Source organism: Ascaphus truei, chromosome 6 (assembly GCF_040206685.1).
Source record: "Ascaphus truei isolate aAscTru1 chromosome 6, aAscTru1.hap1, whole genome shotgun sequence".
NCBI lineage: Eukaryota > Metazoa > Chordata > Amphibia > Anura > Ascaphidae > Ascaphus > Ascaphus truei.
In genome coordinates, this window is record NC_134488.1 from 61429516 (window position 1) to 61445649 (window position 16134).

Below are 16134 nucleotides of genomic sequence, written 5' to 3' on the forward strand. Positions count from 1 at the left end.
ATATATATATATATATACACCGTAAGTGTATATATACATATATCTAAAGCAGCACAGTATATACCTACAATACACACAGAGGCAGAACAAGCTACAATCAATATAAACTGTCCCACTTCCTTGTATTTGTATACCCCTCTCCAACACACCCCACTTACCTTTTACCAAGTCACGGGTCCCATGTATTAAATAACAGCAGTTGTAATTAATGCAGTAACACTCAATTAAAGTGAATGGCACCGCTATGGTTCAGTGGATAGGGCCTGGTTTGAGTAACACCCAAATCTGTTAGGCCTAACTAGTTTTTATACAAGAACATCTTCCTATATAAAGGTGACATCCACCTCTTATTCCAGGCATCTGGTTGAGCCCTGGGAATGGGTCTGGCGACCCTGAATTTGCGATCATATTAGATATTTTCACCGGTGTGGATGCAGAACCTTAAAACAGCGATACTTACAGAAACCCCCAAAGGACGAGTTTTATTTTCCCCTGTCCACCCTGTTTCATCCCTTAATGTTCTTTCAGAAACAGAAGACATACTAATAAGAAGTGGACACATCTTGTAGTTACTGCAAGCAATTTTAATACAAAATGTGTCTTTTTTTTTTTTTTTAACAGTTCATTGGTAAAGCTTCAGTTTCTGTCGCAAACTAATTGAGAAAATCACACAGCAACATGGTCAGAGCTAAGAACAAACGTAATTACAGGTAACAGGAGGGTCCATTTCTCAGGTTGTATCTCTTTGCCACCCTACAGGGTCAGTCTGTCACAGAGAAAAGCAGCGTACAAAAGTGAGGAAAGACTTGTGCTGGTGAGACTCATTAATAGGACAAGCAACTGTGAGTGTTTCAAGAAAAGATTGGAAACAATTCACACCCAGTTCTAAGTGGAATGACCATTTAAATAATAAATAAGAAAAAAAAAATCCTACGGAGATAAATAAAACAAATGTAGTTTACAATTAGAAGTCAGTTGAACCTGGCTGAGTGCAAAGAAATGTGGTGGATTAAGCAAACACTGTTATATATGGCTTCCTTGTATGCTGCACCACTATCTAAAATGACTGTCATATTCAAACCAGGAATATTTTACACCGGCAGCTGCTCCTAGATGCAAGATGTTAATTGTCCTTTAACCTGTCCGTTGCTGTAACATAGTTGCTGTTTTTATGGTAAGGTTATAGTAGAGTGTGCAAGTGCTATGAATTCAAAATAAATTCCACTCTCAAGGATAAATCATATGTTAAAAGGAAATCTTCTGTCGCTTCGACGTGATCCCTCTCTGAAGTATATATTTAGTATTATTCATGTACAAAACAGGCGCTAGATTTTCACTTGTTTATCTTGGCGGAAAGTTTAGAAGTGTTGTCTTCGGAGAGAACCCTAAGAAGCAGGTCCCACACCCCGCACAATCAAATCATTACATGTCGCTTTTCCTTCCCGTCTTTTATACTTCATCATTTGTTTTTCTACTTTCGGCCCCGAGACGTTCCCAGGGATTCACCACAATGATATTTGTATCTACATAAATATTCACATGAAAGTAGTAACATACAAAAAGAAAACAAATAAGGCAGTTATAAACAATCCTTTTTGTATACGTGTTTAAACAATATAAATTTCCCCTTTTAGAATAAATGTACATCCAGATGTACGCAGCATGATATAAAATCTCAGGCCGGGTCCCTGCTCTGGGTATTATCTCTTAGTGCCTGGAGTTTTGGGAAGGTTGGTGGTGCTCGGCTTCTTGGACATGGTAGGGATTTTGGAAGGTTTGGATAGTCCTCTCCTGGAGCTCCCGCCTCCCCCCGCGGTGCTGTTCTCCGATGTGTCTGAACAGGCCGACTGCGTCTCTAGCAGGTCAAAGTCCGAGGCGTCGCTTCCTCTCCGGCTGCTGGTGCGGCTTCCAGCACGGCTCCCTGCTCGACTCGCACTCTTTTTAGGGTCTTGTAAAGAACGGTAAGATAAGTTACATATGTGGGGGGCTCTGGCTTATCAATACAGATTACAGATATACAGTTCTTTGTGCGTTCAAAATCATCCAGGTGTAAAAGGTATGTACAAAAAAAAAAGAATATTCTTGTTCCAACAAAACTATAAAAGGGCGTCAAAATTGTTCATCAAATTTGCGTAAAATTACTCTTAATAGTATTACCACAGAATGAAGCTGCTCTGCATCACCTCCAATCTGACACGAAACTGATGTTTCATTATATATGTTCAAAATATATATTATTTTCACAGTATGACTATTATAATAAATATTACAGTAATAACTGATATTCACTAATCACAGTTCTAAAAAAACAAAAAAACAAATACACAATCCTGTTTTCATTTAAATTGTATTAATCGGGTCTTCACATGAGCAATGCGGAAACATTATCTGCAAACAGCAAATTATATGTATGAAGTCTTTATATATCGGACGCACATTTTCTGAAGGTTTGCTGTACTTTTTAACACTGAAATGTGGATACACAAAAATGTTAAATAAAAATCTTGGTGTATATAGGCCCCAAAGTCTCCTTCCTTACCTGCGCGGTTAGATTTGGCACCAGATGAGATCGGCGTGGAAGTGTCTCCAGCCAGGGATGTGCGGCTGCTGTGAAGGGTGGGTTTTTTCAGCTTGCTACTTTGAGGTGGCGTTACCTGTAAAAGTAGATGTTTATTTAGCTTATGAAAAGAGGAGAGATGGGCAGAGCATTCAGTGTTCAATGGACTAACAGCAACTAGTACGTACAAGGAAGGATTTAGATCCGGTGCTAACTATTTCAGAGACCTCTCAGAAATGTTTGTGTGGGATTTGTCTTTTTAATGCTTTATGTAAAATGCCGCCTCAATGCTGTGATTTTATTTATGTTTATTACTGCACATTTTGTGTCAAATATTTCCATATCATATCCGGACAGCCACAATTAAATGTCCGGTATAGCTTAAACAGACCGGGCAACACAAACTCAAAATGAGAATGGCATTTTCCCCAGGAAGAACAGTCATTGCATCCTGCAGAGCCCCGAATGTCACCGCTATTATTTTGCACAAGTACAATGATGCATTTGATACATTCTCTTTGCAGTGGCGACGACCTGGCTCCAATCATAGCGCCTGCTGAAATAAGTTAGTAGTAGCACGAAAACCAGGTTTCCTATATGATTCTTCTGCAGAGCAAACTGAAGTAGATCCCTCCATGAGCATGCGAGGTGTTATAACAGAAACGCAGTAAACCTACAGTACATAAGCAGACTATTTCGTGAAGCTCTTGTTACATTTCGGTTGAAGGCCAAACTGAGCATTAGGATTTACAAGGCGCAGAAATCAAGGGTGTTTAAGACATGCATCTACCTTTAGAGAAACGATGTGCAAGCTTTATAAAGTAGCCACAATTTTAGTCAAGAAGCCTGCAGCTGATTATTACCAGTACACCAACGTGCTCTTAATCGGCAATTATTATTTAAGAAAAAACACCCATAAAGAAGAAAAAGACTGAATCAGAATATGCCCAGCAGGATACATAGTTATAAGCAGATGTTGGCTCCATTCATTGTGCAGTTACATCCATTAAGTGAGCAGAGACGAGCAGAGCAAAGCAGAGCACCCCACGTCCATCTGCAGAGCAAACGTTAGTCCAGATATGACAAAATGTAATCATGAAGCAGCAGAATGTTAGGGTTTGAAGCAGAGCATTCCATGGAAGGGGAGTGATTGTCCAGCCTTCTCAGGCAGGAGGGCCATACTCTACCTCGCACGACGGGATCTGGAAGTCTGAGTAATCGTAGCCCCTAAGGGGATTGCCAGCCTTGCTGTTTACCAGCCAGGGTTTTTCGTAACAGCGAGAGGGGTGCTGTGGAGTCTGTGAGATGGGAGTCCAAGGGATGGGGGCAAACAAGGAAGGATTGGGGGGAAATGTGTGAAGATGGATAAGAGGAGTTGGGATGGCAGAAGAGAAAACAAAAACAAACAGAAAATAACTTTCAAACGAAAAAAAGAAATTAAAATAAGGGATTAGAAGCAGGGGGTGGGGTGGGGAGTAAGTGTGGGCGCTTATTGTATATTCAAACATCCCAAGCTTTTGCTGCTCCCAAAACTTGCACCAAACCATTCAACCAGCAGGTCGCCTTTTCTCACAGAAATAAAATATATAGACTGAAGCAGTAGCTCCGTGGTAATCTTACTGCTTTTGAAATGAGTGAATCATATTCAAATGCAAGTGTCCGCTCCTTGTAACCTTGGACAAGTCACTTTAAGTACTTTTGCCTGAGGCACCAAATACTGGATTATAAATGATCAATTGTACTTGCAAAATTCGATATAAAATGACGTATATACACTGTTCCTGCTCTATAAGAAAAAAATGTGTGTGTACACATTATAATCGTGAAAATGTGCAAGAAAGAAGTCAATAGCCATGACCAATGCTTTCTATAAACCAACATGACGCAGGAATTTAAAATGTCAGCTCAAGAATCGGGGTCACAGAGCGGAGATTAATGCAGTTCAGCTCCAAGCTAGATACATACATATATACACATTTTATTTAAGGGGGAGAGGGGAGGGAGAGGAGCAGACCATGTAATAATTGCTTTCTTTGTACAGGTTACCAAGCAGATTCCTGAAGATATTTAGCTCGTACTCAAGCTACAGGGCCGCTGGGATGGTTAGTTTCTTACCTTGGAACCGCTGGCTGGGGTTGCAGGTGACGAGGGCACCGACGTACAGCTGTGATTACTCTGGCTGGCACTGGAGCTGGATCGTGTTGGGGACGCTGTCCTTGAAGACGGTTTTGACCGGCGTCCCCGTGACCTGAATGGGGTCATTCCCTGTGAAACGCCTTCGGGCAGAATGAACTTCTCGCGCAGCTCAAGGTTTGTTCTTCCTCTTGCTGTATAGAAAGAAGTAGAAACAATTTGTTCATGACAGGGCTCATCCGAGTGTTCTGACTGGGCACGATGTCTTATGCAGCGTAGAATATTTTTTTTTTTTTAGTAAAGCTAAAACAATGAAGTTATTTGGTTTTCACAAAATGCTATGTTATTAATAAGCCGTTGCCATCACAAACAGGCTATATTTAATCTACCTAATCTATAAGCAAGCCACGGAAGTAATATAGTCCGTTAAATTGTAGCCTGGCCTCCATTTCTTATTGTGGCGTTTTGTTCTCTTAACGGCAGAATATTAGAAGCGTGCGACGGAGTGTGCAAGTGAGATGAGTGCAAGCAGCAGTGAATGAAGACAAATTAAGGCAAATACTGCTGCCTGGTGGAAGAACAGCGCATGAAACGTAGAGCAGGCAAGCAGTGCAACACCTTCAGATGAATACACTGCATGTAAGGTTTCTCTTTGCACAATGCGCTTTTGGGGGCAGTTAAGCTGAATATGCCATGAAACCGGTGACATTTTTTGGTGCAATAAATACTGTTGCGTTTGTAATACAAATGAAAGTCACAGAAGATGGATCCAAGACCATAGCTTTGTGTTTCTGTAACATTAACATGGTCAATCTAGTGACCCCAAAAAAATGTAATCTGGATTTTACCATCAATTGTAGTCTTAAAATTGGTATCCCTACACTCATTCTCTAGGTGTTACTCAGGAGGAGACCTTACATTGGATGAAGAATAAAATGTTGATTATATTTTATGATAGCTTTGTTACACTTTTAATGTATAAACTATGCAGCAAAGATTGATGCAGGTTCTTGCAAAGGATGTTGATGTTCAATTTAAGAGGGCACTTTGTATGCTTTGAAAAGTTTTCCTACTTAAGCTGACAAGCAATTCCCAAAAGCTAGAACATGCACAAGCAGATATTCCAACCTAGTGAGGACTGACTGGCAATCGAAGAGCTGGAATCAGACCTCTTTAATTTATTTCCAGGATGGTGAACTAAGGAGAGAAATAAAGAGGTCCAGAGGGGAGCAGAAAAATGGTGAAGAAAGAGACAGACAAGTGGAGGGCATGCACCTGAAACCCACTGTTACTCTTCACCATGCATACATGCACCCCCAAATACAGACATCAGGAAGGAAAGGAAGAGAACCACGACAGTAATAATTAATATCACAAACACAGCCCAAAAGATGCACAAAGTCACCATATTATCAGCTAGAACACAAGATCAGCACACGGATATCATCTTTTCAAAGCATCAGCTCTCCCAAGTACAAGGTTAATAATAGTAGGTAAATTTAAAACGGCGTCTACTCCTTTTACAGAAGAGGTAATAAATAGCTCATCTGAACTGCAGTAACATTGAGAACTATTACTCATGTTGGAGTGCTTATCTTCATTTATTAAGTCAACATAATAATTCTTAATTGAGTGATGGTTTTATACTGATATATGTATGTTTGGCTATTTGTTCTTTTTTTAAATGTAAAATCCTATAAAATGTCAACAACAAAAATGATGTCATGTTATACACATCTAATTTTCTTCAAATTCCACACATCTAAAGAGCAGACAGGAAACGGTCCGGGAATCTTCTTCATACCTCTGCAAGGATCATTCTTCACTAAAAACTCATCAAGTGCCATCCACCCTCCACCAACACGAACCATCACTGTGCTGCGCAGAATACGGACCAGACGTAACTGCTGGGAGTCTCCAAACTATGAAATCCAATGAAGAACAGATTAGAGGCATTAATCATAAATTATACAGTGCTGTGTGACCAGAGAAACTCCAGTATAGGATAAGCATCTGATTCAGTGCTGTGTGACCAGAGAAACTCCAGTATAAGCGCATGCGTGTGTATAAGTATGAATGTGTGTGTGGGTGTGGGTGTGTATGTATATGTATATATATATATATATATATATATATATATATATATATATATATATAGAACCATGTTAAAAATGGTTTTAAAGCAAAAAGTGGCACTGTGTGCTCATTTGCATGTCATTTCCCAGAATCCCTTGCTGCAGTGGAAGTGCTGTGTGCTGGGTGATAATGGTGAAAGGCGGGGTTGCAGACCTGTCTAAGACATGCAAATGAGCATACAGTAATATTTCCATTTGATATATATATATATATATATTTATAAATCTAATCACACAGAGGTCCTTCCATCCGGTCCATTAATCTGCCCAGATATCAGCCAATGCACCAAATTGAAGATTAGTTCAAGAAATGTTGGTTAGTCTTCATACATTGTCGCTGTATCAAAAGAATTATCCAGTTCCATTCCTAAATCATTGCAAAATCATACAGACCCCACGATTACATGCCCTCATGCAGAACATGCCATAGCTATAGCCTATTAGGCTGCTTGGATCTTGTAAGATTTGAATGGAAGGTGGAACTCATCACCTCACTTTGGATTCATCCAATTAATTGCTTAAAATAGATTCTATTTTTCCCTCCTAGCTTGGATGCTGTTTCTTTTAGTTTGGTACGAGTATTTGAGGTGCTGCTGCTGCAACAACTATTAAACAGCAAAATGGTACATCAGGGAATATATATTGTTTAGTTCCACTCTTTATTATAAAGTGGTAATTCTGTATTAAATTGTATTGATATCTTACATGGGGATCCAATCAGCCTTGAACTACAATGATACTAAGCAAATGAGTGGCATCTAGCAACCCAAAGGCTTTCCCGAAGAATAGGCATGTACTTTACTAAGACATATCTGCTCAGGCCCCGATATACAGACCTTATATAGAGAGAGGGAGTACTGGGAAGTACTGTTCCTTCTGGAAAGTGCCCAGCCTCTCAGATCTAACTTTAATCTATGCTACCTCTTTGTTCTGGTAGCAGAAGATCACTTTCAGAATAAGATGTCAGGGGGGTACTCAGAATCAATTGCTTTAAGCATGTTCAAAAGTGACTGCACACTAAAATAGTTAACATGGCAAATGGGAAATATTGCATGGAAAGTAATTTCATGCATGTGATACTGGACACCCAAACAATTCACATGTACAGCTATGCTCGAGTGGATTAGGAATTCAGGTCTATTAAAAAAAATATTTATTTAGATACAGTATATGTACATGGGAAGGTTTGTTATCCGTTTGTTTGTAAGAGGTCTGTACATCCGCCTTCAGCAGTACAATAAATCTACAACAATTCTGCAAATGTCATCACAGCAAAAGATGAACAGGAGTGTAAGCAGGTGATTATTTCAGCGGAAGCACAAGGCAGCATCATGAGGCACTGTACCTGGTTGCCTAGGAAGAACTACATAGACGAAAGAGTGGAGAGAAAGAGAGAGAATGTTTTAGTTTAACATAAAAAGCACGGATAAGGAACATACAGAAAAGTATTAACAGAATTATCCAATGTATTCACACTGGCTCCGACCGCGCGTGACCGCTGTCTGCTTTCCATCACAGCTGGGAAACCAAACACTTTGAATGTATTGTATTTTCTGTGTAACCAGACATCTTTTAAGACTACATGTTGATAATCCTAGCTGTTACTAGCTATGATAAAGCGACTGGTCCTGTGATGACCTGCAATCTGTCCAGTCCTGAGAGATACAAATATCCTGATGGTAAGTGGGCACGGCAGGGGCTGGAGAGGTGAGCTCATTCCATTACACCGGTTGTGGGTATGTTTGTAACAGATATCATAGTAATTGGGCACGGCTAGGGTTGAAGTCACTGACACCGTCATGTTATCACAATGGAACAATGTCACTTCTCAAAGATCCTGAGCCTGTATGGTCACTTTCCAACTTCCTAGTGTATATCACTGGCCTAATGAAACAGGTCATTAGAGAGAAGAAGCATTATGTACCCACTTAAATCTGTCTCTGGTAATGCTAGGCACACACTGTTGCAAGCCCCTGCATGAACAACCAGTGTCCTTACTCACCCTGTATTTATTCTCCCCTATCTGCTCCACTTGGAACCTCTTTGCACATTTGCACTGTGCCACTTGTCGTGTTACCTGTCAGGGAAGTGAGGTTACAGATGTGTGAGTCGCTGTATTAGCACCGTGTAGCAGCACAGTGAGAATGTGTAACGTCTGGGGAGAAATACTACCTCGTCCTCAATTTTGTCCGCGTCTGTGGTTGGGCGGTAAGCGTCCTTGTTTGGATGAAGAGCAGCAACAAACTCGTAGTAATCAATGTATCCGTCCCCATCACCGTCAAAAATATCAGCCACAGCCGTCATCTCCAGCTTGGTGGTGGGGAATTCTGTGGAGGAAACAATACAGTTATAATAATCAGTATGTGACCACACCATGCCTCAGGGATGTGACAACATTTACAGACTGAAGGACAATCTTAGAGCTAAGAACACTGCCTTTGAAATGGTTTGATCCCAGTGTAAGTTCCTCGTGACCTTGAGAATGTCCCTTCATCTCCATACGTCTCAGGCACCAATAGCTCTCCAGGGCTGGGACTCCTCGTAATTGTCAGCACTATAAAAGTCCAAATTGAGCTAACCCAGTGCTTGGGTTGGATGGATTCTCATAACGTAAGCACACATGTACTTTGCAGACATTACATGTACTCATAGAGACCACTCTACTCACTAGATGCCAATATGCCGTCAATGAATTCTTGTCTGGTGATTTTTCCATCTTGGTCTTTATCAATTCTTCGGAAGAAGTCCATCACCCGAGACTTCTTGTGATTCATCCAGCGCATGTATTTCTTTCTCCAGATGTCAAAGTCAAAATTAGCAAATTCTTTCAACTGCAAAATAAATAAATAAAAAAAAAAGCACATGTAGTAAATACGTTATAAAAGCTCACTCACTGTGTCTGTAAGGCAAATTACAATGGCAAATTCTCTGTCTCTTCTGCTTTCAAGGGTAACCTGTGGATCAGTCACTACAAAAGGGAATTATAGTCTATATGCCTGGAAAAAAAATAATCAGTTTTTAAACGTTGTGTGTGACTATGTACACAGGTGTACATATGTAAATATATTATTTTTTTATACACGTGTATCCACACATTTGTTGAAACCTGTAAATATATGTGTGTGGGCGCACAGTATATATGTGTGTGCACGTGTATGTATGTGTGCGTATAAATATATATATAATGGGAATTAGCGTTTGAGACATAAAAGTAACATTAGGAAAAGGAGTCCCTGCCCCGAAGAGCTTACAGTCTAAGTGGTAAGTAGGAAGAACGTACAGAGAAAGTAGGAGGGTGTTCTGGTAAGTGCGTCTGCAGGGGGCCAAGGTCTATGTATGAGGTGTCTAGTATCAGCCACGGAGCTACTCAAATGCTTTGTTATAGTGTGGTTTAAGATGGGTCTTAAAAGGTGGATAGAGAAGGGTGCTTGTCGGGTATTGAAGGGAATGGCATTCCAGAGGTGTGGGGCAGTTAGTGAGAAAGGTTATAGACGGGAGAGGGCTTTAGATACAAAAGGGGTAGAGAGAAGACATCCTTGGGCAGAACACAAGAGTCGGGATGGCGTATAGCGAGAAATTAGAGCTGAGATGTTTGGAAGGGCAGTGTAAAAAGTGTGAAGGAGAATTTTGTGTTTAATACGGGATTTGATAGGAAGCCAGGAGACAGATTTCAGCAGGAGAGACGCCGAGACAGATTTAGGAGTAGAGTAACTCTAGCAGCAGTGTTTAGGGTAGATTGCAGGGGACACAAGCGAGAGGCAGGAAGGCCGGATAGTAGAAGGTTACCTTAGAGTTGAGACGGGAGAGAATGAGGGCCTGCGTTACAGTTTTAGCAGTAGAGGGGCAGACGAAACATTATTTGCAACATTACGTGAAAAAAAACAACAGGTTTTAGCTACATTGTGATGGTGAGGGAGGAGTAAAATGTGACACCTAGGCAGCGCGTTTGTGATGCTGGAAGTATGATAGTGCTGCCGGGGCTGGACCGATACATTATTGCACCCCGGGCAGACAAAACATTTGGCGCCTCTGTAAAACTATTTCGTTTTAGACTCTTAGCTCAGCAAAATGGGGCGTGTGGCCGCGGCCATCTGGCCCCGACCAAATCACCCCCGGCACTCAGCCACCAGGACTACTCGCCGCCGGTCACCTCGCCCCCTTCTGCCATCTTCAAATCTCCTCAGTCGCTGGGCACCTCGCTCCGATGCCATTTGTGAGCGTGTCCGTGCATGTGCCCAGCAGGACACTCAGTTGGCCGCCAGCACCCAGGACACATTTTTTAACTTCCTACTCACCCGCAGGTGCCCTTGCTGCTGGCAGCCAAGCTGAGTGTCCTGTGTACGCTCTCACAAATGGCGTTGTCGCGGCAGCCGCGAGAAGGGCACTGCGGCTGTGGAGATCCGAGCGGTGAGGACATTTAAAGATAGCAGAAGGTGGTACGGTGACCTGCGGCGATGCACCCCTTTCCGGTTAGCGCCCCATGGCAAGCGCCCAGCCAGATTGCCCCTTAATCTGGTCCGGAGCGCTGCCAGCAGTATATATGTGTGTATGTGTGTATGTATATAGATGCCAAACTCATGTTGCACACACAGCTCTGCTTGTTAAACTGTCCCATGATTCCGTACCTCTTCCAGTCTATCAAGAGCATCATTGAGCTTTCGTTGTCTCTCAAGGGCCAGGAGCCACACTTGCTGCCAGCGTGCAGACAGTTGATTAATCCTCGGGTTCTTTGTCTCTGACTGGGAGAGGAGCGGCAAGACGGGAGCCACGGTCTGGGTTGTGGGTTTCCCTGGGTAGAGAGAGGAGGGACAGTAAGGATGAGTGGAGCTGATTATGCTTAGGTGTTATTTTATCAGTGGAATTGAGTATCCTGCAGACATCTGTAAAGAATCCCAGATAAACTCAAAATGGAATTGTTCTGTCCGGAGTAAGGATCCCACCCCCAATCTCAGCATCCAACTCAGGTTGTTATTACTAGGAGTTTTCACTCCAAAGTTAAGAAAAAAATTAGCAAACTCCGCTACATGTAAAACACATGCGCCCTCCTGTGGTCAGCTTCAGTACATACAGAAGGCTTGTATGCAAACGCCATTATTCATATTATTATTCATTGCGCCTGCAAGCGGATTGTATGCAGAGCGCGTCTCTGGTACAAATTGCAGCAGCATGCGTGTTTATCTGACAGAAATAGAGGGTGAGGGTGTGTGCTGGAACTCACTGCTGCGGCTCTTATCATTGAAGGCTGCGTGGTTGGGATCGGTGGCCTTCCTTTTGTATGTTTTAGTGACCTTGTCCACATCTGGCTGCTTCTGAGTCATCTCCTCCATAAACATCTGTCAGTGACAAAAAGCGTGATACAATGCGGAGAAACTCTGTCTACCTCACAGTGTCACACGTAAGCAAATAAGGAGCAGTGGTCATAGTTTGATGCACTAGGGAGCATGGAGTATCACTACTTTCATTTTCACACCCAGCGTAGCACTATTCTCTTTCACACCCAGAGAAGCACTATTCTCTTTCACACCCAGAGTAGCACTATTCTCTTTCACACCCAGAGTAGCACTATTCTCTTTCACACCCAGAGTAGCACTATTCTCTTTCACACCCAGAGTAGCACTATTCTCTTTCACACCCAGAGTAGCACTATTCTCTTTCACACCCAGAGAAGCACTATTCTCTTTCACACCCAGAGTAGCACTATTCTCTTTCACACCCAGAGAAGCACTATTCTCTTTCACACCCAGAGTAGCACTATTCTCTTTCACACCCAGAGTAGCACTATTCTCTTTCACACCCAGAGTAGCACTATTCTCTTTCACACCCAGAGTAGCACTATTCTCTTTCACACCCAGAGTAGCACTATTCTCTTTCACACCCAGAGTAGCACTATTCTCTTTCACACCCAGCGTAGCACTATTCTCTTTCACACCCAGAGAAGCACTATTCTCTTTCACACCCAGAGTAGCACTATTCTCTTTCACACCCAGCGTAGCACTATTCTCTTTCACACCCAGAGTAGCACTATTCTCTTTCACACCCAGAGTAGCACTATTCTCTTTCACACCCAGAGTAGCACTATTCTCTTTCACACCCAGAGTAGCACAATTCCCTTTCACACAAAGGGTACCATAACGTTTTATTGCCATACTTCTTAATCCACTTTCAATTTAAAGGAAAAGAAGGATCTCTTTTATAATGTCACTCAGTCCTATTTTTACAGCCTAAATATTTCTTTAAAATGCAGTACACAGCGCTATGCCCCAATGTCCATCATTATGAGATGTTTTTTCCTTTCCGTTAGGCACAGCACCGCTACTACTTTTAAGCATCTTCAGCCACTGCTTTGTCGGGGCCTTCCAGACTTGTGAGAACTTTATCACTTTCACATTATGGCCCATATTTACTAAGCATGGCTATTCCATAAGACACCTGGCGCAGGAACACACCTTACTGACCAAAGTGTTTTATAGATTAGCACCACCTAGCAAATATGTTCCTATATATCTGTACACAGCATTTAGAAGTATATACCCGTCTGGGGCTCATGCATTACTTTTAGAATGGAGCAGCAGAGCCCAGAGGTATCACAGATACAGTCCTGTGTGAAAACACAAGCTGCTGATCTCACCTGGTGCTCACATATCAGAGCCTTGACCTGGTCAATATTCTGGGAGGTGGGTTCCTGATCCCGCTGGATTAGTGTGGTCTCTGCCCACTGGATCCAGGATAACAGTTTGTCCAGAAGTTCAGAATTAGCCACGAGCTCGGAGAGGGCAGCCTGCAGCCTCTGCTGGTGTTGATTTCCCCAAGTCAGAACCTAAGGACAGAGCAGGAGTCAGTAAACAAGCCCCACTGCAGAGCCCAGGAAGTTGTTCAGTATAGTGAGCCCTCAGGGGATTGGGGTATATATTCATTTAGGATTGAAGACTATCCCCCTCTCTCCTCAAATCACTTCAGAAAACAAACACTTGCTGCAGAGTCTTCATAATATAAACATGCAACAATATTACTTTAAAACCCATCCTTACAGCCGTGTCCCAGAATATTAAGTAGATACGGTGCAGAACATGCACAAAGGACCTAAACTAGCACAACATTAATGGGAAGTTTAACCTCTCTCTTTCTGGCTCATAACACTCACTCACTAGAGACCTGCCCTAAAATACGCAGGCAGGAAATAGACTGCGGCGGCTGCTAAATATTTATATATATATATATATATATATATCAAATGGATATATTACTGTATGCTCATTTGCATGTCTTAGACAGGTCTGCAACCCCGCCTTTCACCATTATCACCCAGCACTTCCACTGCAGCAAGGGATTCTGGGAAATGACATGCAAACGAGCACACAGTGCCACTTTTTGCTTCAAAACCATTCAACATGGTTTCCCTATAGGCGGGGTTGCAGACCTGTCTAAGACATGCAAATGAGCATACAGTAATATATCCATTTGCTATATGCTTTGTTGTGGAGGGTTTTTGTCACTTTTTTTACCCACCATAACTTAAGTGTATGTGTGTGTATATATATATATATATATATATATATATATATGTATATAATGAGAAAAGCTATGTAAATATACCAATACTGTACTTGGCCAGGCATAAATATGTTACAGTACCAGAGTCCTATTTGCACAAGCTCCCCCATCTGATGTGATTGTTTGTACAGGAAATCACTTTCATGCTGAATCATTACATTAATTAGTGTTCGGAGTACACACGAACCTCCTCGAATCGAGCTCGTATGATGGTGATCCAGTGCTTGATGGTGGTAATGCAGTCTGGATGGCACACGGTCAGGATTCCTTCTCCCATACTCACTGCTGTGTTCACATCTACTTGTTTTTCTTCCACCTTATTCATAAACTCCTGTGGAAGAGAATCCAAAGAGAGTTGCCAACCAAACTCAACTCAAGCAGAGCAATGCATGAACTTGTCCATAAGAGACAAACGTGTACATAATTATAGTCTGCGATGTACATGGTGATTACCTTGCACAAGGACGGCACTAAAGCCGAGCCCCTTCACTTCCTGTGTGTGGTTATACAAACAGAAACACTGTTTATGATCTTACCTTATGTACGTCAATGAGTGACTGTAAGGATTCCGCATCGTCAGGCAGAGCTCCCCTGAAGCGCAGTGTCTGCTCGGCTTCAGACAGCCATTCAAGCAGCATGTGGACTGTGGTGTGAAACTCCTCTGCCTGCAAGATAACGTACATATCAATAATATTCAAATCAGATATTGGATCCATGTTTACACTAAGCAGGACACGTTGTTTTCTACACATAGGGCCATATTCACTAAGCAGTGCTTCTCAAAGGACACCTTCCAGCACCGCTTAGTAGACCCGGCCCATTCAAGTGACCAGGGCTGTAAGGTTTCTTGAAGCAAGGAAGGTGTCAGATGGAGTAGAACGTCCAAGCAAATATGACCCACGGGCATCTTCCCCTGCACCTCAACCTATGGCGGCTCCCCTGCTGCAATACCCTCACCTGTTTCAGCGCTTGCTCTAGGCGGGCCTGTTTGGAAACCGACAGTTTGCAGACGGTATCCCACCGAGTGCTGAGTTCTTGCAGCTGTGCTTTCACCCACGTGGTGTCATCTCTGCTGTTATCTATGAGTTCTCTGGCAGACCGCTTCAGCGCCTGCACACTGCTGGTTCTCTTCCTTAGTTCCTTCTGAAAGGCCTGTTGGACGTACAGCAAAATAATCATCATGCAGAGCTGGAAAAGGACTGACCGACATGAAATATTGCAATTTATAATGAGGAGACTACCCAGGGACCTCAACCTATTACAATGTAAAAATAACTTCATTACATTCCCCTCAGTGCAGTGAGCTGTGCTACATAATCTAATATAGACTTTTATTAGATACACTACAGTAAGTTTTTGTGACATAATACGGAACTTTCTACATGAGCGCAGAGATCGCAGGACAACACTGGGCAAATATTGATGCATTATTATTATTTTCCTACCTTGTGAGCATCCATCAAGTTCATTACAAGATCTAAATCACCATGCACTGGTTGGTCTTCGGCCAGCTGAGGCTCGACCTTGTACAGCCAGTCGACCAGAGCCTGCAGGGCGTCCATGAACTGACCAGAGAAAAGCAACGCTTCTTCCAGCTTGTGCTGCCTGCAAAGAGCCACAGACCACGTTTCATAGACCATCTGACACGATCATCAACAGCAGTAAAAACATCCTAGTCTTAACATAGAACCCATTTCCTCTGCCCTACACGGAACAGAATAAACTATTACTCAGCCTGCAGTTCAGGAACACATGTAT

The 16134-nt window shown here is 42.4% G+C and overlaps 1 protein-coding gene across 26 annotated transcripts in view; it reads right to left on the reverse strand.

Annotated features, from left to right (window-relative positions):
• Window positions 1-563: 563 nt before the first annotated feature.
• MACF1 (microtubule actin crosslinking factor 1) overlaps window positions 564-16134 on the reverse strand; it is a 121972-nt gene continuing 106401 nt past the window's right edge. For 12 of the 26 annotated variants that reach the window (XM_075604503.1, XM_075604502.1, XM_075604509.1 and 9 more), the window contains 17 exons: window positions 15822-15981; window positions 15334-15528; window positions 14913-15041; window positions 14564-14707; window positions 13454-13642; window positions 12044-12158; window positions 11451-11614; window positions 9494-9656; window positions 8998-9152; window positions 8828-8902; window positions 8171-8188; window positions 6495-6612; window positions 5819-5887; window positions 4673-4884; window positions 3745-3855; window positions 2540-2654; window positions 564-1948 (listed from right to left, as the gene is read on the reverse strand). In XM_075604503.1, the coding sequence (XP_075460618.1) occupies window positions 1701-1948; window positions 2540-2654; window positions 3745-3855; window positions 4673-4884; window positions 5819-5887; window positions 6495-6612; window positions 8171-8188; window positions 8828-8902; window positions 8998-9152; window positions 9494-9656; window positions 11451-11614; window positions 12044-12158; window positions 13454-13642; window positions 14564-14707; window positions 14913-15041; window positions 15334-15528; window positions 15822-15981 (2380 nt within the window). In that variant the 3' untranslated portion in view covers window positions 564-1700. The remainder of the gene's footprint in view (window positions 1949-2539; window positions 2655-3744; window positions 3856-4672; window positions 4885-5818; window positions 5888-6494; window positions 6613-8170; window positions 8189-8827; window positions 8903-8997; window positions 9153-9493; window positions 9657-11450; window positions 11615-12043; window positions 12159-13453; window positions 13643-14563; window positions 14708-14912; window positions 15042-15333; window positions 15529-15821; window positions 15982-16134) is intronic. The other 14 variants (XM_075604510.1, XM_075604513.1, XM_075604512.1 and 11 more) reach the window with 6 other exon arrangements.